This window comes from Syngnathus floridae, chromosome 21 (assembly GCF_059516105.1).
Source record: "Syngnathus floridae isolate MCC-2025c chromosome 21, RoL_Sflo_1.0, whole genome shotgun sequence".
Lineage (NCBI taxonomy): Eukaryota > Metazoa > Chordata > Actinopteri > Syngnathiformes > Syngnathidae > Syngnathus > Syngnathus floridae.
The window spans coordinates 2,277,126-2,301,496 of record NC_142433.1 but is presented as its reverse complement, the minus strand read 5'-3'; the positions used below and the strand labels follow the sequence as shown (position 1 = coordinate 2,301,496).

The following is a 24,371-nucleotide window of genomic DNA, read 5'->3' as shown; positions in this document are numbered from 1 at the left end:
AACTCAATTCCACTTGTCCTCGTCACCTGGCGTTGCAACAGCGGCGACAGCCACAAGCGCTGCCCGCTGTGCGAGGTGATCTTCCCGCCGCACTTTGAGCAGAGCAGCTTCGAGCAGCACGTGGAGAGCCACTGGAAGGTGTGCCCCGTGTGCTCCGAGCAGTTCCCCCCGGACTGCCAGCAGCAACTCTTCGAGAGGCACGTCCTCACACACTTCGACGGCCACGTGCTCAACTTTGATCAGATCGAGTGATGCCCCCCCCCCCTTCCTCCGATTCCCATCCCGACCCCCGTCAGAGGTTCGGCTATGTCGTTAAGTGTACAATCATCGGCACTATTTGCAGGTTACAGGTTATGTCGAAGCTATTTGAGCGCTTATTCCATATCCTCGACATCCCCGTGGCACGACTATGCTCTTTTTCAGTACTCATTTTATTAATGGCAGTTAACCGGTTAAATTCTGAGCTAGCCTACCAGACCCAACTAGTGTCTTGCACTAGTAGCTTGCTTATCAAGGATATGCAATAAATTCTCAAACAGCTTCCCATACTCCAAGACACAATAAGCTTTGCTTCCACTTTATCCTTTACGTTATAAAGCTCATCTTTGTTTCTCTGAAGCACCTTTGGTTGTGCATGTGGATATTACTGGTATGTGTTAAAAACTGTTTAATTATAAAAACTATTGGCTGTAAAAAAAAAAAAAACACATTTCAAGTGAGGTGTTGACAGACTTGATCGCTTCCAAACCAGAACGCTGCTTTTCTTAAGGAAAGAGGAGAAAAAAATCAAAGGTTAAAAAATCCAAATCAAAGTATCTGCCATAAAAAATTGTTTATTCTGAATGTAATGTACATATAGAAATATGTGTGTGATGTGTACTGTTACCGCCCTCGGTTTGGTCATATGGATGACTGCCATGCACTTTTCTGCTTTATGTTCAGGTGGTAGGAAACTGGAAAAAGACACTGAATGGGAGAACATTTGAGCATTTATTCCATATCTTTGATATCCAGCTTAAGCCTAAAGTGACGAAAAAGAAAAAAAAAAAAGACCAAGACATAGTTGTAGTACATGGACCTTAATCTGGATATCAAAGACAGTGAATAGTGGCTTCATATCGTTTCTGTCATTACCTGACGGTGTTGTTTATTCAGGCTTTAAAAATTGCACACCAATCACCAGGCCAGTGTGTGTGTATGTATCTGTGTGAATGACAAAAATCTTAATGAATAAATGAACTTATCCAGGCGCACGTGATTTCTTTTTTTTTTTTAAAGAAAACACAACTTGACTGTCAGGTCAGGCTTTACTTTTGCATTTTTTTCAGGCAAGTACCTGTTTACATTGAAGCAGCTTCTCGTTTATAGAAAGACAGTAGACCCCCCCCCCCTCCCCTCCCCGAATACAAAACACTTATGTCCACGTTACATACGAAAATATAATTTAAAAGCACTTAACAAACGGACATGTTGTGATACATTCACTGTACATTGTAAATATGGGACTCCTGCATGTGTGGATTGCACCCACCGACCTACCCGACGTCTAATACTGTCCCGCTCGCTTCATGGTCCTTGTTTGGAGTTGTTACCGTGACGACCGTAATGACAGAGCTGCTCTGGTTCACGGATAGGAATTTTCTTAATGCACAAAAGAAGAGTGGAGAATGAGCGCAAATGTCACTGGACCCACCACAAACACAATGGTCTTATTGATCAAGTGGTTCACGTCGCCCCACCCTGGAACAAAAAGAATCCCTGTAAGGGGGGGCAACACCACCACTTTCCTGCTCCCCAGGAGTGACCTGGCACAGAAACATGATACATCCACACACTAAACGGCACAATAACACTCTAGGCTGATGTCTTGAAATGCAAAAAAAAAAAAAAAAAAACACTCGCGACACACACATCTGGAATGCTGTCATCTACAACACACAACAGGCTGTAGTTGCTAATCTCATCTTTTTTTTTTTTTTAAGTACAAATCACCTTTCAGAGTGCATGCATTAGAACATTCAATGTACACCCACTTGTTTTTTTTTTCTTCTAAGGTTAGCGACACAAATATAGGCCGCCCTGTCGTTGCCTCATCCCCTCCCCTTCCCCTCCCACCCCAATCAGGCACACGGTATGATGGATGTTTGGCAGTGGAGAGCTGTTGGCAACCGTCATAGAAAGAACAAAACTATGTTGGCAACTGGAATGACATGTCAGAGAAATGGAGCTCATTATGAGAAGAGAAAAATCAAATGTTTACAGAGCCCCAGACAAAAATGTCATTGTAAATTAAATTTTGGACACAACTAAATTATTCTTTGGTGGCCAAACCTGGGGGGGGGGGGAAGTTATTTGACCAGCATCTCCAAATTGATTAGCAAGAACTGAGCATGACAAATAGTTTTCCCAGTATTGTGCAGCCCTAGTTCCTTGTCACTCAGATGGCGTAAAAGCACTACTTGTGCTTGAATGAAGCTCCTCAATTCACTTCAACTTAGTTCCTTGCTAAAATCATTGCATATTGTGGCCACAATTTAAAACGTGTCATGTCTGGGGCTCCATAATAAGCCATAAAAAAAAAAAAACTATTTGTGAAACATAAACTGGAGTATTACAAAAATATATGCAATGAAACTTTGAAGTCAAAATACTGACAATAAAATACACAAAATAAAGCTTGCAAATAAAATGTAACTATCTGTGTATATGCTTGTGAATAAGCGTATAGTTTTTATATATACAACTACATCTGCATCTATTGTTTATATAGCATATCTCTATTTCAAATATAACTTGGGCAGAACCCCAGAAGTTCCCGTAAGGCTGCCGATCCAAAGTCAGTCAACAGAGTAAAAGAAGCAAACTCACTTCCGGGTTTGGATCGGAGACCGGAGGGTAACTTCGCCATCGTGCGGGGGGGGCGGAGCTTGGTTGCGCTTCCTGTCTCTTCACTTCCTGTCAACTTCTTTTAGCACCTTATGCAAGTCAAACCGAAATAGAAATCAAATGATAGCATATGCCAAATGTGCAAATGTACAATAAAAAAATAACACAAAGATATACTTTTGAAATACGAGTGATATAAGATGGAAAGAAAAGGCAAATAATAATGTCAAAAGAACTTAAAGCATGCACTTTAGTGAGGAACTTTGAAGGGTAGCATTTTGGGAGAGCAGCCCTTGCAGGTCTAGCCTTGAATCTTGCGCAGAATCTCGGTGGAGACAGGCGGGTGGAAGTTTATGGTGTGGTGCCTCAGGCCCTGCGACGTCTTGTAGCTCTTCCCGCAGCGGCACTTGAACGGCTTCCTCACGCGGATCTGCGCGCGGTGTCCATTCTTGGCGTGGTACTTGATGCCGTTCACATTCTGAGAGCAGAGAAGACAACGCGTGCTCACTTTCACATGCAACGCTGCACCAGAACCTGTTTTTATAAATCTTAAAGAGCGGGCATGGAGCAATCGGGAACACGTCCATAAAAACGTCGACAACTCATAAAGAGCGCTGTCATGTTCACGTGTCAATGTGACATTGAAATTACTTTAATGCCGCAATAAAAACGTCACTATTCTTAGCTAGTGAAATCAGGTCTCGTCAAGGGTGACTAATCTCCTCAGTAACTTTTTGCTAACTTTTTAGATTGCAGTGGGGCCTCTACTTATGAATTTTTTTTTTTTATGCAACTTGACATTTGCTTATGGGACCACCTTATATCTCTTCTTGCAGCCCGGCACAGGACACGCAAAGGGCTTCTCCTCGCCGCCGTTCATGCACATGGAACTGAGGATGGACTCGGAGCTGATGGCGCTTTCGGTGGTCCACGACTCATCGCTGTCCGAGTCCTCGTAGTCCACCTCTTCCTCGTCGTACTCGCTACCTGTAATCATTCATAGTGAGGTTGTGAAAACAGAAATGGAGTTAGGCCACATGCTCACACACACAGAAAAAAAAAAAAAGACTCCTTGTCCACGTCTGTACGCTCATGCGCCTGTGAGTCAAAGTGCAGGGATTGGCACTTGGAAGGCGATCATTAAGTGGGAGTGATCCCCATTGCTCAGGCTGGAAAACTACTCTGGAGAATAGTTTCCACTCACACGCATGCACACACCAACAGACACACATGCCCCCACTGGCCCCCCCACTATCACGCAGGAAATGCTGCACCTCAGCATGAGGAAATGGATGGTACCCTGGCACATGTGTGTGTGTAAAAATGCAGACCTAACACTACGTTTAGGGAGCCATTTGGGCTGCTTCTGAGCTGTGCACATTCATATACACAAGCGTGCACACACACACACACACACACACACACACACGAGGCTCCATGCGAACACACAGTGTGACAGCTGCTGTGTAATTAGAAGAGTGTTGACTGGTCTGCTCGCTGCAGGAGCCTCTATATTTAACACGCACACACATGCTGTCTAATCGGGTAAAATGGAGCTCATCCTAGAAACCAGCTAAAGTTTCCACACAATACTAGATGCTCATACAGCACAAAAGAATGTTAAACAGTTTGTGCATCATGATTTTTTTATGCTTCAATGCCCATTGGCGTTCTCTAATTGGTGTGGGCATCTGGGCCACCGGGGGGCAGTATAATGGACAGATGATGATTTGTAGGCTATTGAGCAAATGGTCAAACACAGCGCGCACACCTGTCGTACCTGTCGGCGTGCTGCTGCGGAAGGAAGAGGAAGGAGTGATGGGGGGCGTGACGGGCGGCGTCAAGTTGCCGCTGGTGTGGCGAGGGGGCGTGGCCGTGCTGTTCCTGGACACGGCGCCCGTGATGGACAGCGACAATTTGGGGGTGACCTTCTTCTTCATGGTCTCCTGCTCCCGCCGCGCGGCATCTGTCATGAACCTGATAACAAATACGTCACCGGTTATCGACAAAATCTCGTCCGATTGGTGGACGCAGAAGATGACATCACGACTGCTGTGCTACTAGTTATCGTTTTCATGACGGTCACTAACAGCCGCTATTACCAGGGCTGGATGTTGACAAGATCTCATTAAGCTCAACAAACTGCCCGTGAAAATACATCCCACCATCAAAAAACATGTTCCGAGGAGACTGCAGATGACATTTACAAGCTCACAACTTGAACAATTACCCTCCCACCACCTACAAAAAAACTCTCTCTTTCACTTCTGGACATATTTCTCCACATTGCGGCTTGGAGTGATTTAAGAGGGCGGTTTGCCACACTTATGAACAAACAAAAAACACACACACAGCCGCATGAGCTGTCGTCCTGAGTCAGGCGTCTCATGTCTTCTGTGGTTTCCTCTGCCGCTCTGGAATGAGTCACCGCATTGTCGATGGGGAGCCATCCGTCATTTCGACGCCCCCCGGGAAAACAAACGCACGCAAAGGCGAGATTCACGCCGATGGCGCAACGCCACCGCCTTAAGACTTTACCTGTTGATGTAGCTGAGGGCCAAGTAGGTGGGCTGCTGTTGTTCCTGCTTCTCCAGGACCCGAGGATCCGTGTCTGAAACAGAGGTTGCGTGTGAATCAAACTGACTTATCGGTTCTTCCATCCTGAGAAATGATTGGAGGCATCATCACGGTGCCTAATGTACAACACATCGCAAACGATCACGAGTGTCCTTGACGGCTTCTGTGAACACATCATGAGGACCTTCCCAGACTTTGTGTCTTGAGAGTGGCAAAAATAAGAATTTCACACGGGAGTATGGGAGACACCAAGGCGCTATGATGAATGTATACAGTGTATTGCTAAAACACAGCCAGACGCTCGCTCTTCGGGGCGACTTCCACTGCCTGAGGGGAGCACCATTAAGTCTGCCTACCAATCTCCCAGGGAAACGAGGAGAGAGGGGGGGTTGCGATAGGGGCTACTGTGAAGTGCCAGCGCCACCAAGCGTTCAGCATAGAAACACTCAAAGGAATCCAAAGAACCAGCACCGGCCCATAGCGTGCTCGTCAATGTCGTGTAATGGCTATCAGATGGATTTGATGAAGGAGTTGGATCATATCAGTGCAACTGTGAACAAAACACACCCCAAACACTTTTCCAGCTTTTCCCAAATATGCATGTGTGTGTTTGTGCGTGCCGGCCATCTTTGGTTTTCAGGCTTTCACACCTCGTAATCTGAAACGAAAGCAGACGTCCGACAGGGCAGGACAACACCGAGGAGACCGGCAAAACAAAAATACAAGACCCGGAAAAGAAACGCACACCCATAATCTGCTACTGCACTAATAGTTCTTTTTTTTTCCAGATTTTCACCCATTGTGAGAGTGTTTGGAACACATCCCCGGTTTGACGTGGCTACGCCGCCGTCTGTGAGGTGAGCCAGGTGCGCAGACGTCGCCATGTTAAATGTGCGCCGCATTTACGACGTCCGCTCGCCTCGCAGGCAGCACAGGAAGCTGACGGGCAGGAGGGGAGCTGCTCCCAATATGTTTGACTCATTCCAGTGACTAATGGAGGTGCGTACAGTTTTGGACAGAACATTGCTGCAAATCAAAGTACAACTACAAGAGTGCCTTCATTTTTCTATAGCGCTTGTCCTCATTGGGGTCACGTGGAGATCCCTGCTGACTGTAAATGTGTGTGTGGTCAGTTCTGAAACATCTCAGAGCCTCAAGGCCATGACTGTTTTAGCAGCGGCACACTACTGCCCCCTGCTGACTCATGACACCGCGTGAGTGTGTGTGTGTGTCGATACACGTTTTTGGAAGCAGGTCAAGAATGCACATCTTGTTTTGCAGGCTGCTAATTAAGCCACACACCGCATTTTAACATGTTTCTCAAGCAGCAGGCAACCGGATGGAGGCCAAGAAGTTGGGAATGTAGGAGGGGTTAAAAAGAGAGAGGTAAACGTCCCTGTAATTATGCGCCGCCGTGCATGCCGTGGCACTCGGGGGCCCGGCGACTTCCGCCATGCGATGATGTGTGAGCTGGAGTGCATGGCGTGCAAAGAGAGCTTCCACAGTTCCGCTTTGGCGATGCCAGTGCACTAATTGCACCACTACACCCTCACAGGTCATTCAGGAAGTATAGTATGGTACGTGGACGTAGAAACACATACTCATGTATACAGCCTTTTCCATGTCACACCTTGAGCTTTGAGGGCAAACAGAGGAAAGGGCCTTTTAAAATTTACTGTACAGTACTGTATTTTTTTTTTTTTTTTAAAGGGGAGAGCAACAACCTGTTGCTGGCCATCTCTGCTAAATTCAACGACATGCTTAGTGAAACGCATCTTCTACCTCTAAAATATTTTTTAAATAATATGATGTTAATTTGGGAGTGTGACCTAACATGCCACTATTGCAAAGCCTCAGGAACTGCTGATGCAGGCAGATAATGGTCACAAAAGCAAGCATTGACAATATTTGACGTCATGCTCATCAAGTTGCACAGTGCATTCATTGAGAACAAAGAAATTTGGGATTTCCCTACTTTCGCCCCGGGTGTTTTCTCCTTGTTTCAATCTCACCCGCACTCGGCTTCTTTTTTGCTGCCTTTGTTGAGGTTGCTGGGCAGGTTGCTGCGTGTGTAGGTGACACACAAAAAGTGCGCACGGGCAGATCGCCCTGACATCATCACATTCCTCAGACCTGACTTATTGGGACAACAAACTTAACGCTGTCCTCTGAAAACAATTTCCTATGGCTATGTCATTGCTGAGATGTTATCTTTTTATTTGTAGGATGAGGTAGCCGACAAATTCTAAGAGAGTTTCCCACGGAAACGTTCAATTGGTGTTTACTTACATGTAAGCAGCAGGATTAGTGTTTGAATGAATACAGGGGGCGGGACAAATGTTGGACATACCAACCGAGGCCACAAGAGGGCAGTGTTGTCAAAGAAAATGTGAGGGAACGTCCAGGCCATCAACTACTCAGCGTTTTGATGTGAAGGTGTTACAGTGTCCCTGACTCCCTATGAAATGAAACGCTCCCTCACAATGAGGCTTTATTCTCATAAAGTTAATACAATATCAGAAAAGTAAACTTGTACCAATGGAGGCCACCGATGACCAGCTGCATTAAAAGCGAGAGGAACGGCCGGTCATTTAAAAAAAAAAAAAGATATTTCCATCTTCATTAACGTCATTTTTTTTAAAAATGTTTACTTATGTGTTCTACAGGAGACTACCAAGAGATGGCCACAGCTATTCTGGAGGATGAATGAGTGGCACACAACACGTACAGCTAACCCCCCTCCCCACTCCTTCCCGGCCCATAAACACGTCCTCTGTTCTGACCCCAAAGCGGTGTGACATCACATCGGGTGTCCTACCGACGGCCCAGCCGCACTCATTGTGGACGAGACAGCAGGTTGGCCGAGTTGACGCCGAGGCACACTGCCTCCCTGACCCCTTTTAGAGGCTGCCAGTTGCCATGGCGACTGGCTCCTAGAGACCTCCGGTCTACGCCCACTGTCATCCATCGCTTCCTTCAGACACACCATGAATAGTGATTAGCACTAATCATCTTTGTTGTGCGTGATGGTGCACTGTGGTGCCAAAATGGATTTGTGGATTATCTAAAAAAATATTTGCTTCACCTCACACTGACCTAGCCCTGCCAAAAATAGCAGAAGTCCGAGTGCTGCAAAGGTACATTCTGTACTGTACTTGTTTATGAATGACACAAGATGGTGGGAAATCACTGCTTTTGTCTAAATGAAGCTTCTCGACTCATTTCAAATGTACCTACCTGCTATCCAGGGATAGCGCATACACTGTTGGCATATATATAGAACGGATAGATACATTAAACCCCTGCAAAATTACAGTTCAGCATTTGTCACTTTGCCACGCCCATCCCCAAAATCAGATGGGATAGGCCCAAGTTCCCCCTCAACCCAATAGAGGACAACCGTATAGAAAATGGATGACTGGGATGGAATTGAAAGACTGAACGCAAACGTCACTTGCAAGCTGCAGGCAAACTTCAAATGAAGAGTGCAACAAGTTGCGACGTGTGTATTGGGGGGGATGGGGGGGTGGAAACCAAAATATGAGTAATGCGCTGAAGTCACTTTAAAGTGACACCAAGATCACGTCAAAGCACTTGAAAGCTGTGATTTATTCATGCGCTCCGACACCTGAAGCAGACGCGTTCAATACACAAGCCAAGTCGCATCAGGCCCGCTGTGGTAAACATTACAACGTTAGCTGGTGAACCGCTGTCTGCTTAGGATGCGAATTGCACTCATATGCCCCCCCGAGTGAAAATAGAAAATACAGCCCGCGAAGCAATGCTTAATTTCTGTTTGAACGGAATACGAGTATAGTGGAAGCAAAAACATCCCAGGGGGAGGCTGCACGCAGCGTCTGCAGGCTTGCAGCTTTAGCGCGCTAGGCTAGCGGCGGCTAGCGAATTAGCACCCTGCAGCCCCCCCACCTCCCACCCACGGAGGCCGACTCACCGATGTGATTGTCCTCGATGTGGACGATGAGCTCGGCGAGAGACTCGAACTGCAGCCCGCAGCCTCCGAACCTGCAGGAATTGGAGAAGAAGGAAGCGGCGGCGATGCCCGTCATGTTGTTTTCACCGGTGGGTGGGGGGGCGCGCTGGTGGCGTTCACCGGACGGGGGTGGGTGGGCAAGGATGGGGTTCTTGCGGGAGACGGGGGCGTTGGAAGCAAGGGAGGCAGGCTGGTAGGGAGGGCTTCGGGTTCGGGGAGGGAACGGGGAAGAGTGAGGAGCAGACACCGGGGTGGCCAGACGGGACAGCAGCGGACGCAGCTGGGAGGCAAGCTCGGCGGTGGGTGGGTGGCGGTGGGTGGGGGCTGCCTGCCTGCCTGGCTGGTCTCGTCTACGTCATGACCTGCTTACCTGTTTGCAAGTGTGAAATCGGGAAAACAAACCGCATTCATTATCATATAATCGTCACAATGCATGCATTCAACCCCCAAATTGCATAAACAAATAATGCTGCAAGTCTGGCGTGTGCATTTCAAAACCTTGCCTCTTGGCCGATAAGATGATTCCGATTTGGATTTCTTTTGGCGTGATCGATTTAAATATAAAAATGGCAGTTTGCATCAGTCACTGTTAACAACCACAGGTCTATCTACAAAGCTTACTGATTAATGTGACCCTATAATTGTTCAGTTCAGAGCACTTTGGATGTGTTTATGGTTTTGTGTGTGTGTGTGGCTCCCAGAGAGAGGAGAATGTTCTTAAATCACCAAGGTTGGCTGATCAGGGCCGACTGGGCTCTGTTAATTGACCATTATAACAGCCGGCCATAAAGCACTGGCCACTGACCTGACTTCAGCAAACTCACTCGTGACATGCTGAGAGCACACTCTTGCTCTTTCTCTTGCCCATAAATAAAAAATGAATATGGTGTAGTAGATGATCATATAAATTCGGTGTCACATTTAATTCTTCATTCAATTACACAACAGAAGTGTTGAGGTTGCTTTCAAAAGCAGTGCTCAGGGCAATATAGTCTGCTCACTGTTTCAAAACTCATTGGACTGTGCTTCACAGTGCAGATGGACAATAGCCCAAAGCAGACTGCAAAGGCGTCCATGGAAGAAGTCATGGGGGGAAAAGAAGGATGGAAATATTTTAGCCAAGCCAGATGACAACAATTTTCTTCAAAGCACCACGTGTCACTTTTAAAAGTCATTCTGAAGGGAAATGCCTAATCACACATGGAGTGGTGAAGGTAGATGTAATCCAAGTGGTATTGTCTGCCCCACAGAACCGACCAGAGACTTCCTGGTTGCCGTCATTGGCTTGCGAGTGTGACCGCCTCCTCTAGTTAAGTGTTACTGTGCACTGGCACGCACTCTTGCTGTAAAACGTCGCCTAACTTGGCTCAGAACAAAACTCTGATTCACATCCACATGGGGGGGAGGGGGGGGGGGCTGTGCACACAGCATGACATCAGCACAACTTCCTGTTTGGGCTTGTTGCCGCGGCCACGCTCATTTGCATAGTCCACTCCATTGGTGGATTATGAGTCAGTAGGGCTGGGTACCATTTCACACTTGCACCACAACAAAATTCTACTCCCCCAGTCTGCCCCGGCCTGGCCCGGGCGCAGGAAAGCCTGACCAAACATGGCAGACGTTACGGCCACGCTTGGCTCAATGGACAAGTGAATGGACATTCCGTTTGTGCTTTTGAAACGTGTGTACACTAACAGTTCATTGGATTGAGGAAACTAGTGCGTGTAATTGCTGTAACTTATTTTAAAGTCTTTAGAATCCAAGGCTTTGGTTCTAGCTCCTATCCAGATGCGGAGTTCAAACGCAAAGTCGGCTTATGTACAAAAAGAAGAATAGCAGCACGAGCACTCAAACGAGATCCATAAATTCAAATCTGCAACCTGACAATTGTGAGGCAGATGTGCAAGCCACTTGGCAGCTTTCACCATTTAACTATGATTTAGTATGGTACAGTGCAACAAGTGGAACATGGGCTCCCTCTAGTGGTATAAGAAACAATCGCTGCTTTAAATACGGTGCAGTTGTAATTAACTATTAAAGTTCTATATTTAATCTTAAAGAACTGATTGATTTTAAACCTTTATTTGGGTAGAATTTAGGCTACATTTTAATTGCATTTTAATTGAAACAAAACTACCATATGGTGATTCATGATGATTCTACTGTATTTTATTGTTGGTTGTTATGGTAGCAGTAATTAGGTGTTACTGTGGCTACTGTGTTTTTAAATACAGCATTTAACTATATTTACTATATTAGTTATTTCTGCAGGCTGCCGCTATTTGTCTATTTTTTGCAAAAAGAAAACATCTCTAAAAATGTGAACTTTTATTATTCAATTTTAAAACCGGCTATTTAATATTAAGTCATACATTTTCATTCATGATCCACCGTGTTTGCAGATGAATCACTGCCACCGTATGGAGCGAGTTTGACGCCAACTACGACCGCGGGACGTCCCGTCGCGCCGCCGTCAGACAAGAACCCGCAAGGCGGTTCGTCTCGACACGAATAGGCAATCCGGTTGGAGCTACTGCAGCGGAGGCGTCTCCTTTCACTTCCCGAACCGCCCGCCCGGCCGGCCGGTGTGGAGCTAAGCCCAGCCCACCCCACTGCAATGATTTAGAAGTTCAGGAATCCCACGTGACGTCACAGGGGATGATGTAATGCATCTGTAAATAGAATGTATTGTAATCTCGCAGCAGTCCAACGTGGTTCCTCGCGCCGCTTGTCCCTCTTCACTTGAAGGTAAGCAAGCGGACGTCTGCTGCCCATTCATAAAAAGCTGTCCTTGAAACTTGCTGACTTGTTTCATGTTCGTTTTCTTTTCTTTTTTTTTTTTTTTTTTTTAAACTTCAGTGGCAAGTTTGCGCGTCTCTAAGGAGCGTCTTTTCGCCGGTCGGGTAGTCTATTTGGGAGAGTGTGACAGCACAGCGCCGTACCGCTATTATTTTCGTTTTACGGAACTTTCTCTGGGAAATACAAATACTGTACACTGGATCGTCACTCGAAGAGGACTTGATGCTCAGAAGAACCGGACAGCTTTTTGCTTTGAATGAACTCCAAATGTGATGTTGACATCCGGCGACAACAGGAAGTTAGTATGCATCATCATTACTAATTATTGTTATAGTTATTAGTAGTAGTACCATATGTATTTATTCTATTAAATGGAAAATTATGAATTCGTCTTCTTGCTCCCCTTACTATTATTATAGTAAGATAATACATAAAAATATTGATAAAAAATATTACTGTCATATCTGAGATATTAATCACAAGTAATATTACACGTCATTTTTTTCTTATTATTCGTAACACAGAGTAATAGTTACCTTATTATTAATTTACTGTCATCCCATGTGACATATGGGAAAATTATATATACTATAAACATATGCCATAACAAATATTATAGTTATGATTAATTTAACTCTTTTAATCACTACAACTTTTAGAATATAAAACACATAAGCTGATGATATTGTTATTATTATAATAGTTATGATCATATTTTATTCAGTATGAGATATTGTATACTGAATATTATAAAATACTGTATGCATTACATTTACATCCTACACGTCGCACATGAAATATATAAGAAGAATATTGCAGGCAGTTAAATAATTTCAACTAATACGATAGTTTCTTCTAAATGTACTATCATAACATGTGACAAATATGAAATATGTATGAACTGTATTATATATCTTATATTTACTATAATGATTATAATAGCAGTCAAATTTCAGTTACTAATCCCAAGTGATAAGATGGTGAAAAACAAAAAGATGCCGTCTGGTATGTTGTTGGAATTATGCATTTAAAAGGTGACGTCAGCCTGCGTTGATGTCATCAGTTTGGTTTGACAGAAGGTTTTGCTTGAAACGTGCTGACTCGGCTCATTTTTCAAGCACCGCTCAAAGACGACAGAGTGGTACAAACTGTACACTGCATCTATCTATCAATCTATCTATCTATCCTTTTTCCATTTTGACACATGCATACACTTGCTCACTCACGCACGCACAAATGAAGTCACCTCCACTTGCCAGAGGTTGGAAAATGGGGGCTGAAGCAGGTTCAAACTTGTCAGGAGTAGGCCGGTGCAGCCCTCCCTCCTCCCCTTTGCTGCCACCTCCTGCCCTCATTCCTTCCCTGTTCCATTCATTGTCGCCTCCTCCTCCTCCTCCTCTCTGCCCCTCTCTTTACCCCACTACCCTTTCCAGTCCAATCACCTCCATACCTACCTCACCCCCTTCTTTCTTCTTTCCTGATCATTAAATAGTCTGAAAGGCATGACGCTAAACCAGTGTTTCACAACTTTTACTCCGACCTCACCCCCTTCTTTCTTGATTATTAAATAGTCTGAAAGGCATGACGCTAAACAAGTGTTTCACAACTTTTTACTACGTCGAGGCACCAATGCAGGAACATTGGAATTTTGGTTCGGATCTGAACTCCATGATTGGTGGTCCGGAGCATGGCCCACTATGGAAAATGCGGGGCCAGCAGTTTTCACACCTCAAAAGTCATAATCACATCACTGGCTTAGAAGAGCTGGTGGGGTCAAGCCCTCTATTTGTCTTGATATTTATATCCGAGCATGACTTGAATTTGATGCATGGCACGCCAAGTACGTGTCCTTTTTATCCCACTACACTGATGATTTGGTGATAATATAGTATTATCTAAAGCAGCAAGATAATGTTACACCATCTACATGATATATGTAAACATGATAACAGGAAATGTGACAAACTATCTGAGGTTGCAGGATTTGTCTCTGGAAATGTAGAAGATGCCTTCTGCATGATATCACCATCAGATGAATAAGATAGATACAGTGTGATTATCCTGCTACTAAACGTGCTGCCCTCATTCTCTCTTTTTTGTAGGCCTGCATATGACATGAATGACAAACAGGACAGGCCTTACGTGTGCGAGGCACCTGGCTGCTCTCAGGTCGGTTTCTGGCATTTGAGCAAGGGTGTGTTGACTATTTTTTTTTTTTTTTTTAATAAATATCCACTGTACATATTGAGCAGCCAATTTTCATCCTGCAGCGCTTCCAGTTTGAGGAGCATCTAATCATTCACAGACACAAACATGAGATGACCCTCAGGTTCTCCTCCACCAAGACGGATACGGCTTTTACCGGTGAGGGAGCACACACAAAAAACATCCCCGCCTCACAAATCCTGTTTTCCCCTTTTTGGTCAGAAACGACTTAAGACAGCATAACAGCGCATAATACAATATAAAATCAGATAAGCTCAGTACTGGCCCGATTTTTTTTTTTTTTCTTGCAGCGTGTACATTATCCTCCATCAGATTATAGCAAATGATGTCACCATCTGTAAAGACCACTTTAAATTAAAAACACCGGTCGGTTGAGGCGTCAGTACCGCTGAGATGATAGTAAATCAGAAAAGAAAGCAGAACATGTCATCATTGTCATGCCATTGCTTAGACTCATGGCTATGTGACATGGCTGTAACCACAGAAACGTCTGTCTGTCTGTCTGTCTGGACGCATACTGTACATGATTTAAAAGCACTCCAGACTCCCCCCATATGTGTCTCTGCGTGTTCTTCATCCTTTCAAGTATCATGCATGAAATCTTTCCTCCATACAAAGAGCCAGCTGACTCTTGACCCTCGCGTGTTTAGACGACTCAAAAGAGACAGACTGATGCTATCGTGAAGAGGAGCTTCTGTTACACAAAGGTCCGTTTCCAATTAGACAGAACTCACCTCCTTAGTGGAACAGCATTCCATAATCATCAGATGCTTCAGACGTTTGCTTTTGACACCACTGGCAAGCGGCTTGTTGCGTGTCAAATTTGGAAAAGTGTTCGAGTCCCATCAGGCACACTGAAAGAGATTAGAGATGTTTTACGATTTGGAAAATTAGTGACATAATAGCTCAAAGCCTGTTTTTTGTGACCCGCCCCCCCCTTCCAGACCAGACACCGACCCCGACTCGTTTTCTGCAAAACTGTGAAGAAGTTGGTCTATTCAAGGAGATAGAGGAAGAGTTTCTGCAGGAGCAAGAGGAAGAGGAGAGCAAACAGGTATTCATTCGAGTCATTCATTTTTTTGTCACAGGCCACATTGAATCAGATTTTGAAATGACAAGACAAGCAATAAAGTAAAAAACAATTATTTGCTAATGTGACTATTTAGTAGACCAGATTAAAGAACGGAGCAGGCCGTATGCCATACTTTTTCCAGCCCTGGTGTGTGGCATTCGCATGACTCTCGAGAGCGTCTAGCCACTTCAGAAAATGCATCCAGTTGTTTTGCTGCTCTTTCCGCAGACGGTTTCCCATAATGGGCCTTCTTGTATGAATCAGCAGCAGCAGCAGCTCAAAGCTCAACTCCAGCACCCACAGCAGCAGCAGCAGCCACCGCTGCACCATCCCCACGCCCATTCGCTGCAACACGCCCAGGCCCACGTCCCAATGATTGGCCCCAGTTGCAGCCTGGCAACCCAGCAAGCCGTATCCTCCTCCATGTCTGGATCGGTCAACAGCAGCCAGGCTCCATCCACACTTACACATTCAGGGTAAGTAATCAGTTAATAAGCATCCTCATCCTTTTGCTCCAAAGTCAGGATAAAAATAGTCAAAGGCAGGAGGACAGCTACTTATTACTATAAACATTACCACCCCCCTGCACCCTATGCGGACAGTGAGTAAACAGCTTTCATTGCGCCCCCAGATTATTATTATTATACAGAATTAGACAGCATCCTTTTAGGGTAATGTGTTTCTCCTGTGCACAACAATATATCCTTTTATTATATTTAATATTTTGATTTTAATTCCAGCAATACTACCAACTTGAAGGACGCATTAAGTAGCCATTCAAATGACAACAAATCCAAATATTAGCGTTCGATTAAAGAACAATGGATCTGTCAGACAGTAGGCGGCCATCTGATTGGGTTTTCTGTACAGTGGATCAGTGAGCAGCTGCATTCAGACAGCGTGTCCACCAAAGGATTCCTAAATCAACCATGGATCAAGTATCTGAATGTTTCCCCTGATGTTTGCCTTCAGTTTCCATAGCAACTGGGCCCCCTTGGCCGTCAGCCTGAGGGCCCGGCAGAAACTGTTGTGGTTACATCAAGAAATGCTGCTTTTGGACCGTCTGCACTTTGCTGTAAAGCTAAACGCTCCACATGCCTGGGATTCAGTCATGACATCACCGGCGATGACCTCAGCACGGCCGTGGAGGCCCACGCTGTCACGCTGGCCGACGGCCCGAGCCCTTGGATGGAACCGTCCCGTCTCCCTGCTGCGATTCCTCACCTTCTCCTTTTCCCCCTTAGCTGTCTTTTCCCTCCATACACAGTCCAATTGCCCTCAAGTATCATTTTCAACGTGAAGACTAGCAAATTCCGAGGTACCACCTGCGATCCATTAAAATCCGCTTCAAGCACACAATGTGACAGAACAATGTCATGTATTTATCCGTCCTTATTTGATGCCAGCTCCATCTGCCATTCAAACCTGGATATAAATGTCAATTTGCACCTCTGTCTCTAAGCCGCGTGAGTGAAACTTTATCCTTCTCATTGGCCTTCTCTCCGGTTGACAACAGGCCTGTTCCCGGACCCGCCTCCTCCCTCTTCCACATACGCAACAGACACCGTCAACCGCTGCCAGCCTCGCTGCCTGGCACCCTGCCCGACCCCGCCATGCAAGGGGCATCTGCTCAGCACATGTCCGTAAGTACAGACGACCCGGCTCCGTCTCTATTCCCGATCCGAACGATTCGTAAGACGCAGCTCGAGATGTCCTTGCGGTTGAAATATTCATGGCTGATTGAAAAATTCACTCCTCTCTTGAGGATGAATTATCAGAAAGGTCAGACAAACTGATGGCTGCGACCTTGCGGGGAGGAAAATAAAATGTTCATTTTTTTTGCCTCATTTATTTATTCTTCAGATGGAGAAGCAGATGTCTTGTATAATGGCTATACCAGGCCCCATAAACAACCCGTCCTGTTCTTCGCCTCAGGTACTGAACAGTCAGCTATAAAGAAAATATTTTCTTCCTGTGCATGTGGACGGCTCCCTCCTACTCTGCTAAGAACATCAGGCCCTAAAAAGTCTGTCGCTGTAGGAGCAAAAGAAGAATTCTTTTTCAGTCCCAATGTTGCAACCTGCCTCACATAAAAAAAGAATTGATTTCGCCGTGTAAGTTCAAGGTGGAATCGAAGGTTAAATATTAACTTGGAGGTGACATTGACACAACTACTTAAACATTTGGAGAGTTAAAGCGCTTCATGTACACTTCATTCACTGATGCCCTCAGTCAGAAATATCAACGGCATGTGTCATCTAGGCCAAGGAGATCCATGATGTAATGCTAGGTCCCGCCGTCAGAGTGTTTCTATGTAGTAAACAGAGCTGAAATACTCGTGCCCCGTCCTGTTCTCTCCGTGCCTATGTGTGTGTGTGTGTGTGTGTGTGTGTCTGGTAAAGCTGGCACAGACAGCTGGGTGATCTCATCCTTGGCAGCCGTTAAATGTGCTCCCTTTTTTCCCCCCCTGTCTCTGGATGGTTGAAGTGGAAGAGGAGAAGGGGAGGGAGGGACGGAGGGGGAGAGTCAGCTTGCCTCTCTTAAAGAAATATTGTGTAACTTGGAGCAGATAGCAATATTGCCATGGAGGGGGGGTGATGTCATGCTGCAAACATGATCCCTCCCCCTTCCCTCCCCCTTCCCTCCTCTCCCGCTCTCTCTCTGGAGCTCTTTTGCAATCACATTCTCCTTTGTCAAGTGCAGGAGAGAAAGGTGAAATGAGGTTTAAATGAGTTCAATCTGCCCAGAGTGAAACTGAGAAGTTCAATCTGCCAAGACTGAAATTGAGAATGAAGCATAAAAAAAAAAAATTAAAAAAAATCAGGGAGGTGTGTTAGGTTGGGTCCGAGCTTATCTGCTGTTTCTAATTTAGTTGGGGGCATGTGTGCACGCTCAAGCTACCATGACAGAGGCGGAATGTGGTTAATGACGTTATTCGCACCAGGACCACAAGAATTGACATACATTATGGTTTTGAGCCGTCTAACATTAAAAGAAATCTTTAAAGGAAGGATTTTATCGGTTTCACTGATGTAATCGATCGACTGGGGTAGCCGAGTGCAAGTCACGATAGATTTTCACAGATTCGCTATGTGATAAGAATATATTGCTTCCGTTCAGAGGTCCAAGCAGATGATGGGGCATCACTACCAGCACCCGGTAACGGCCCCCGTAAACAATCCCACGAGTGCAATGATGGAGATCATGTCCCAGCGCCACCAAGCTCCTCCACTACATCACCCCCATCATCATCCTCAGCTCACCGCCCCACCCCTCAGCTACCAACAGCGATGCCATCCCACCCACCCGCAACACCTTGGAAGCCACTCTCACCCATCAAGGAACACACCAGCACACCAATCACCCCCCACCCACCTCCCGCAAGGGTCACCTCCCGCACCCACATTGTCTGTACCTGCACAGGTATGCCGCCTCTTCATCACCAGCCGGCTTCTTGAAGTCAATTTTTGGCATTTCAACGTCTGCGCTTCCCCACAGGTATCGCCGCTTCCGCAGCAAATGCACCCCTGTCAATCGCCGCACTCCCAGCATGCGCTGCAGGGGGGCGGGACCTGCAGCCGTCGGAGGAGGACGACCGAGCAGGACCCCGACGAGCGCAGGCAAAAGTTCCTGGAACGCAATCGAGCGGCCGCCACCCGCTGCAGACAGAAGAGAAAATTGTGGGTGTCGTCTCTGGAGAAGAAAGCCGAGGAGCTGACTCACACCAACCTTCAGCTGCAGGTGGGACACGCCGCTGCCTAACATGCACACATCTTCAGTGTACATCCTTAGAGATGCATTTCCATTTTGCCCAGAATGAGGTGACGTCACTGAGGTCGGAGGTCGGTCAGCTGAAGCAGATCCTGCTCACCCACAAGGACTGTCCTGTCACAGCCCGACAGAGAGAAGCACAGGGCTACAATAGTGAGTAACAACCACATCTGGGTGTGCGCACTTATGCAACCAGTTCATTCCCAAAGCGTTACTGAGACCTCTAATGTAAAATACTGCTACGAGTCAAAATGAAATTCCATTCACCTGAAAGGATTTTGTTGAATGGTTGCGCATGCACCTCACAGGAGCACGGCCAAGAGTACGCAGGACAGCCAGCGAAGGATCAAGCGACCTTGATTGACCGCTGTCTCTGTGTCCAGCTGCAGGGGTGAGCCCGGGAGGAAGTCCCACCCCTGTAGATTCGGCGTGTCATCGTCAGGCCATCCAACACAACAGCATCACCACGTCCTCGGTGAGAGGCGTCACGCAGCACGAGCCGGCGCCTGGACGCTAAAGATCGGACTAGACAACTTTTTCAGTGTTAACGTCGTTCATTCATTCGCTTTGTCCGTTTCAAACGGTGCATAAAATGCCTTCTATAAAGCTTGGACAAAATGGTTGCAGCATTGAGGGACCCACGTTTCATTTGGCCTTGCTCCTGTCTCTTGCACTAATTTTCAACTATAAATGCTATAAGCTCCTATTTTTAACAAAACATATGCAAACGTGCACCTTTCGCCTTCTCCTCAAAGCAGGGGCAACTTCTAAAAAATGATGACTATATATTTTTCTAAGAACACCTTTTTAGTGCCACTGCATCATAATTTAAAAATCAATGTGTTTTTGTTGGAAGACATTTCATGATGCAAGATTTCCTTCCAGGCACTTTGGAAATAACTTACTCTCTCTAGCTGCGCCTCCTGATTGAATTCCTGTTTGCATAATTTAATTTGCACTTGTTTCTTTTTTTTGTACTGTAAAGATGGTGACTGTACATCTATAATATTAATAATAAAAAATCGTATTCTGCTTTGTTCCCCATTGAGAATTTTTGATGTTTGAGTCAGAACTCAAGCGTGGTCGAGAGCGCCCTCTAGTGATTGCTTTGTCTTTACTCTTTTTCAACTGAGTTAGTGAAGTGGTCTATGAAATAATGCTGCAGTGTATAGTTCTTGTTTTAATTGAATATCTAATAAGGTTATAAAAGGTTAAAGGTTCTATACGTTATGTGTAGTTACAATTAAGATATCATAATACATGCAAAAAAAACATTTTGTGTTGTGCTTCATAATCAAGTCAGGTTTTATTTCAACTCAGAAATAAATCCATAAACCCCAGGTGACAAAAAAGTATTAAAACAATGTAGAAAACATGAAACTATACTTTACAACAAGACATTAGGATGTCTTGTAAAGTCAAAACTAATATCATTCATGCGGTCCCACTTGCATTCAAAACATTGCAAAACAAAAGCACATAAAAAGTCCTTGCAGGCGGCAGGAAATGTGTAAAAATCAAGCCGTTGCCTCTGCTCTCAAACAATGTCCTAATCGGAGAATCTGGGCAGGTCAATGTCTCTGCGAGAGGAAGAGGAATCTTGAAAGCGGTCACAAGGGAACTCAATGAGGTCTCCCATTTCTGGTGGTACCAGCCGGGCCGGGCGACTGCTTTGGTAGCTTGTGAAGTCAGTGGACGCCGAGGTGTTTGCTAAGTTGGCTCGAAAAGGTCTTCTGGTGGAGTACATGTGGCGCACGTGGACTGCCGACTTCCTCCTCTGCAACTTCTTCTTCAGGCTTCGGCTCAACCAGACCATTCCCAGGACGAGGAGCAGGACGCCATTCCCGGCCAACGTCAGCACGGTCACCAGCTGGAGGTTGACGGTCAAGACCGAGTCCTCGGAAAGAGTGACCAGACCTGAGCAGTGGTCGCGAGGCGCCACTTGACACACGGAACCGGCAACCACTCCTTCGACGCACACCATGTAGGTGACATCCGGGCGAAGCTCCCGCAGAATCGCCGAGCGGGCTGCACCGGTTGCGTAAACGTATCGTGGAAACCGTTCGGATGTCCCGAAGCGGTCAAACATAATCCGGTAGCGCACGTCATCCAGGTCTGGACTGAGTCCTAGTGTCGCCCAGTGGACCGTGACTGTACTGCTCGTGACCTGGTCCACTGACACGTTGGTGATGAAATGGCGGTTGAAGGCACACGGATCGGTGACGATAGGTGGGACCCCTTTGTGGTCCGTTCTAAGAAGATCAAACATTTCTCCGGATGGGATGAGAGTTGTGGAGACACTCTGCCGGTTCCCATCACGACTTGCTGTAGAGATGTCCTTCTCTGGATTTGTCCTGGAAACCTTCTCCTCAATTTTGGCACTTTTTGTAAGCGTGTCAGTTGATGACTTGGATCTGCGGGAGTTCTTTTTGAATGAATGAACCATTCCTGGCACCTCTGTTCCGCCTTGGTCTCCTTGTATACCCGCCTCTTCCTTCCCTTGTGTCCTCTTATCCTGCTTTTGTTGCTTTGGATCTTCTCTTCCGCTTTCTTCCTGCCAAACTTCACCCTTCATCTTAAGCCAGGTCTTCCCTCCCCGGCTCTCCTCGGGTCCGCCGTGGCTCCCACACAGACCGCTCCAGTTCCCAGCAGACTGAAAGTGGGACGTGTTCACACGGTCCAAGGAGGTCCCTCTCAGGGTTGCTGGGTGATGGCACTGTACAAACACATCCAACAGTCTCCCCTTTGAACGTGCTGCGGACAACCATCTTTTCAGCTCTTCCAGGCGACAATCGCAAGTCCAGTTGTTACCGTGGAGATCCAGGTTGTGAAGAAAGTTATTTAGCTTGAAAATGTCACCCGGTAGGCTTGTTAGGACGTTATTCCGTAGCTTCAGAAACCTGAGCTGTTTAAGATGAAGAAATGCTAAAGAGTCGATATTAGAGATCCGGTTGCGACTAAAGTCCAAATGCTCCACGAGCTCCAGAGGATCCAGAAGCCCAGCTGGGATCTCCTCCAGTTCATTCCCATCTATCAGGAACTCTTTGAGGCTTGATAGACCGAGCAGAGCCCCGCTGTGCAAATGAGCAATTCTGTTATTACTGAGAGATAATTTGGATAGTTTTTTTAGATGGTGAAAAACTTTATTCCCCACGTGTCGGATTTCATTTTCAGACAGCAGTAAAGTTGTCAAGGCTGTGAGATGGGAGAAGGTGAGGGCACCTCGCAGGGCCGGCAGCTTATTGTGAGACAAATTGAGAAAGCGCAGCTGAGCAAGTGCAGAAAAGGCATTTCTGTGAATGTGATGCACCTGATTGGACTCCAGATGAAGATAGCGCAGATTGCGCAAGTCTTTAAAAAGTGAAAGCTGCAAGCTTTGAATTTTATTGCCATCCAGGCGTAACTTAACAAGATGATCCAAATCGTCCAAAAGTCCTGGCGTTATTTCAACGACGTCATTATTATTCACACAAAGGACTGTCAGCTTCTTCAAGGGTTGCAGAGTTCCAAATCGAATGTCGGATAAACGATTATGTCCCACGTAGAGCTCTTCCAAATGATACACGTTCTCAAATGCTTTAGGATGGATGTTTTGGATTTGATTGAACTGTAAATCCAATCGCACTAAGCCGGTGAACCTTCTGAGGTCATTAGCGGAGATGTTTCCGATGAAGTTACCCCCAAGGCTGAAGACCAGCACCTCCTTCTGGTCGCCGCTTGGAGAGGGCACGGAGCGCAAACCCCGGTTGGCGCACATGAGACGCTGCGGTTGCTGGCAGTCGCAGCGGTCGGGACAAACTCCCGGGGAGGCGAAAGCGCCGAAGCAGAGCAGAACCGCGCAGAGCCCTGCCAGGAAATAGCCGGTATCCATCCCCACGGCGCTGGAGCGACATTCACTCGTGCGCCATGTTCCACTTGCTGCTTCTGCGTGACAATGATCCTACTGCGCCAGTCCGAGGAAAGTCTCCATCACTCCGCAGCGTGTCGCGCAAATTAATTGAAGCAGTCTGCGGAAAGGCTCACATCCCCCGAAAGCCTCCATCCCATCAAGTGGTCATCTGCTGCGAATTACCCACGCACACACGCGCTGGTGCACAATGGACGTAGTCCCTCCTCTTGCAAGCATGACAAGTGAGCTCGTGAAAGTTTGCAGGGTGGCGCATGCACGCCAGGGGACTTTTGACCGAGTTTCCTGCGCGTAACCGTGTGTAGCCGACCATTGCGCTCATCTGGATGAATGAACATAGCAGCAAATAGAACACTCCCACGCTCTCCCAAGTATGTAAATGAGTTGCATTTCTTCTATTTATACTTTTGGAGAACCTTGAATGACTTTTTGTGTCATGCTGAAAATCATTTGAACTCAAATGAAAATGTTGACATTTGTGTTCCAGGGAGGAAGCAAATTACGAGTCACAGAACCCCCGCTCAAACGTTTGACTTTTCCATCTTGAGATACTTTTTGTGACCCGCAGAAGTTAACAATTAGACTTTGAAAATTAGCCCTGATTGTGCTTGTGCAGGCCTTACCTCGAGGGAGCGACTCCTACTGTAGCTCAGACCTTGTACCTTCTTCTCATTAAGCGACCAGAAGGTGCACACATGGTTCACATTTGCAGGCAAAGGAATTCAGGTCGCAAATGTCGGAGGGAGATGTGCCAAATCTGATCTGTCGAGTTGAGAGAAAAGATTAAATTAACCATGTGTGGGTATTGAGTCCAGTAAGCTTTTGTATATTTTTCTGCCAAGACATCTGTCCATTTATGACACATGAGGTAAAATGCTTTTCGCCACTGGCACACGTAAAGCAGTAGTAATTTTTTTTTCCCCTTCCAAAATATACTTGCAGATTAAATACCAAGGACAAACGCAGGCACACATATTTTTCAGTCAGAGTTGAGGGTCAATTACAAAAATGGTTTCCAGAGCCAGGAATTGGATGACTTTTCTCAAACAAAAGCTCCAAATCCCCCTGGATGGGCCTTGTTCTCATGCTCTCGCCACTTGGAGGACATCATACTGAGATGTGAGCTCACTCGGAGTCGGGGT

General features: G+C 46.2%; 4 protein-coding genes across 20 annotated transcripts in view; 2 read left to right on the top strand and 2 right to left on the bottom strand.

The window, feature by feature from the left end:
• The window catches only part of tax1bp1a (Tax1 (human T-cell leukemia virus type I) binding protein 1a), a 10,790-nt gene extending 9,537 nt beyond the window's left edge, over window positions 1–1,253 (top strand). For both annotated transcript variants that reach the window (XM_088365800.1, XM_088365799.1), the window contains one exon: window positions 42–1,253. In XM_088365800.1, coding sequence (XP_088221926.1) covers window positions 42–252 — 211 coding nt within the window. In that variant the 3' untranslated portion in view covers window positions 253–1,253. The remainder of the gene's footprint in view (window positions 1–41) is intronic.
• Window positions 703–9,790, bottom strand: LOC148379806 (juxtaposed with another zinc finger protein 1). 5 transcript variants are annotated; one of them, XR_015855130.1, is made up of 7 exons: window positions 9,416–9,678; window positions 5,425–5,497; window positions 4,658–4,863; window positions 3,704–3,873; window positions 3,193–3,364; window positions 2,869–2,975; window positions 703–1,203 (listed from the first exon to the last, which is right to left on the bottom strand). XR_015855130.1 is itself a non-coding variant. In XM_088365846.1 (6 exons), the coding sequence occupies exons 1-6, from the start codon at window positions 9,528–9,530 to the stop codon at window positions 2,959–2,961; spliced, it is 753 nt and encodes a 250-aa protein (XP_088221972.1). In that variant the 5' UTR covers window positions 9,531–9,790; the 3' UTR covers window positions 703–2,958. The 5 variants fall into 5 exon arrangements, 4 of the variants coding, with proteins under 4 accessions (XP_088221972.1, XP_088221970.1, XP_088221973.1 ...); XM_088365846.1 differs by having other exon boundaries at window positions 703–2,975; window positions 9,416–9,790; XM_088365844.1 differs by having other exon boundaries at window positions 703–2,975; window positions 4,667–4,863.
• Window positions 9,684–24,371, bottom strand: part of tril (TLR4 interactor with leucine-rich repeats) — a 17,877-nt gene continuing 3,189 nt past the window's right edge. Inside the window, exons 5-10 of one of the 5 annotated variants that reach the window (XM_088365805.1) lie at window positions 19,590–23,991; window positions 19,281–19,436; window positions 18,967–19,210; window positions 15,437–15,500; window positions 15,214–15,333; window positions 9,684–9,824 (exon numbers count right to left, since the gene is read on the bottom strand). In XM_088365805.1, coding sequence (XP_088221931.1) covers window positions 20,872–23,193 — 2,322 coding nt within the window. In that variant the 5' untranslated portion in view covers window positions 23,194–23,991 and the 3' untranslated portion in view covers window positions 9,684–9,824; window positions 15,214–15,333; window positions 15,437–15,500; ... (1 more) ...; window positions 19,281–19,436; window positions 19,590–20,871. Of the gene's footprint in view, window positions 9,825–9,849; window positions 12,127–15,213; window positions 15,334–15,436; window positions 15,501–18,966; window positions 19,211–19,280; window positions 19,437–19,589; window positions 23,992–24,371 lie in introns of those variants that run through there. The other 4 variants (XM_088365803.1, XM_088365807.1, XM_088365808.1 and 1 more) reach the window with 4 other exon arrangements.
• Window positions 12,044–20,360, top strand: LOC148379805 (cyclic AMP-responsive element-binding protein 5-like). 8 transcript variants are annotated; one of them, XM_088365817.1, is made up of 11 exons: window positions 12,060–12,202; window positions 12,314–12,551; window positions 14,356–14,422; window positions 14,524–14,617; window positions 15,424–15,533; window positions 15,780–16,027; window positions 17,068–17,194; window positions 17,415–17,486; window positions 18,672–19,292; window positions 19,367–19,475; window positions 19,706–20,360. In XM_088365817.1, the coding sequence occupies exons 2-11, from the start codon at window positions 12,526–12,528 to the stop codon at window positions 19,837–19,839; spliced, it is 1,608 nt and encodes a 535-aa protein (XP_088221943.1). In that variant the 5' UTR covers window positions 12,060–12,202; window positions 12,314–12,525; the 3' UTR covers window positions 19,840–20,360. The 8 variants fall into 8 exon arrangements, with proteins under 8 accessions (XP_088221944.1, XP_088221946.1, XP_088221948.1 ...); XM_088365821.1 differs by having other exon boundaries at window positions 12,067–12,551; window positions 18,672–18,974; window positions 19,050–19,292; XM_088365818.1 differs by having other exon boundaries at window positions 12,044–12,551; window positions 15,816–16,027.

Bases quoted from the DNA above. Each gene is read 5' to 3' on its own strand.
- LOC148379806 (XM_088365846.1), bottom strand. From the start codon at position 9,530: ATGACGGGCATCGCCGCCGCTTCCTTCTTCTCCAATTCCTGCAGGTTC. The intron at 3,874-4,657 runs GTGTGCGCGCTG...GAATGATTACAG, and splicing joins CACGCCGACAGGTACGACAG to GTAGCGAGTACGACGAGGAA. The intron at 3,365-3,703 runs GTGGTCCCATAA...CTCTGCTCTCAG, and splicing joins GCTGCAAGAAGAGATATAAG to AATGTGAACGGCATCAAGTA.
- LOC148379805 (XM_088365817.1), top strand. From the start codon at position 12,526: ATGTTGACATCCGGCGACAACAGGAA. The intron at 12,552-14,355 runs GTTAGTATGCAT...TCTTTTTTGTAG, and splicing joins ACATCCGGCGACAACAGGAA to GCCTGCATATGACATGAATG. The intron at 19,293-19,366 runs GTGGGACACGCC...CATTTTGCCCAG, and splicing joins ACACCAACCTTCAGCTGCAG to AATGAGGTGACGTCACTGAG.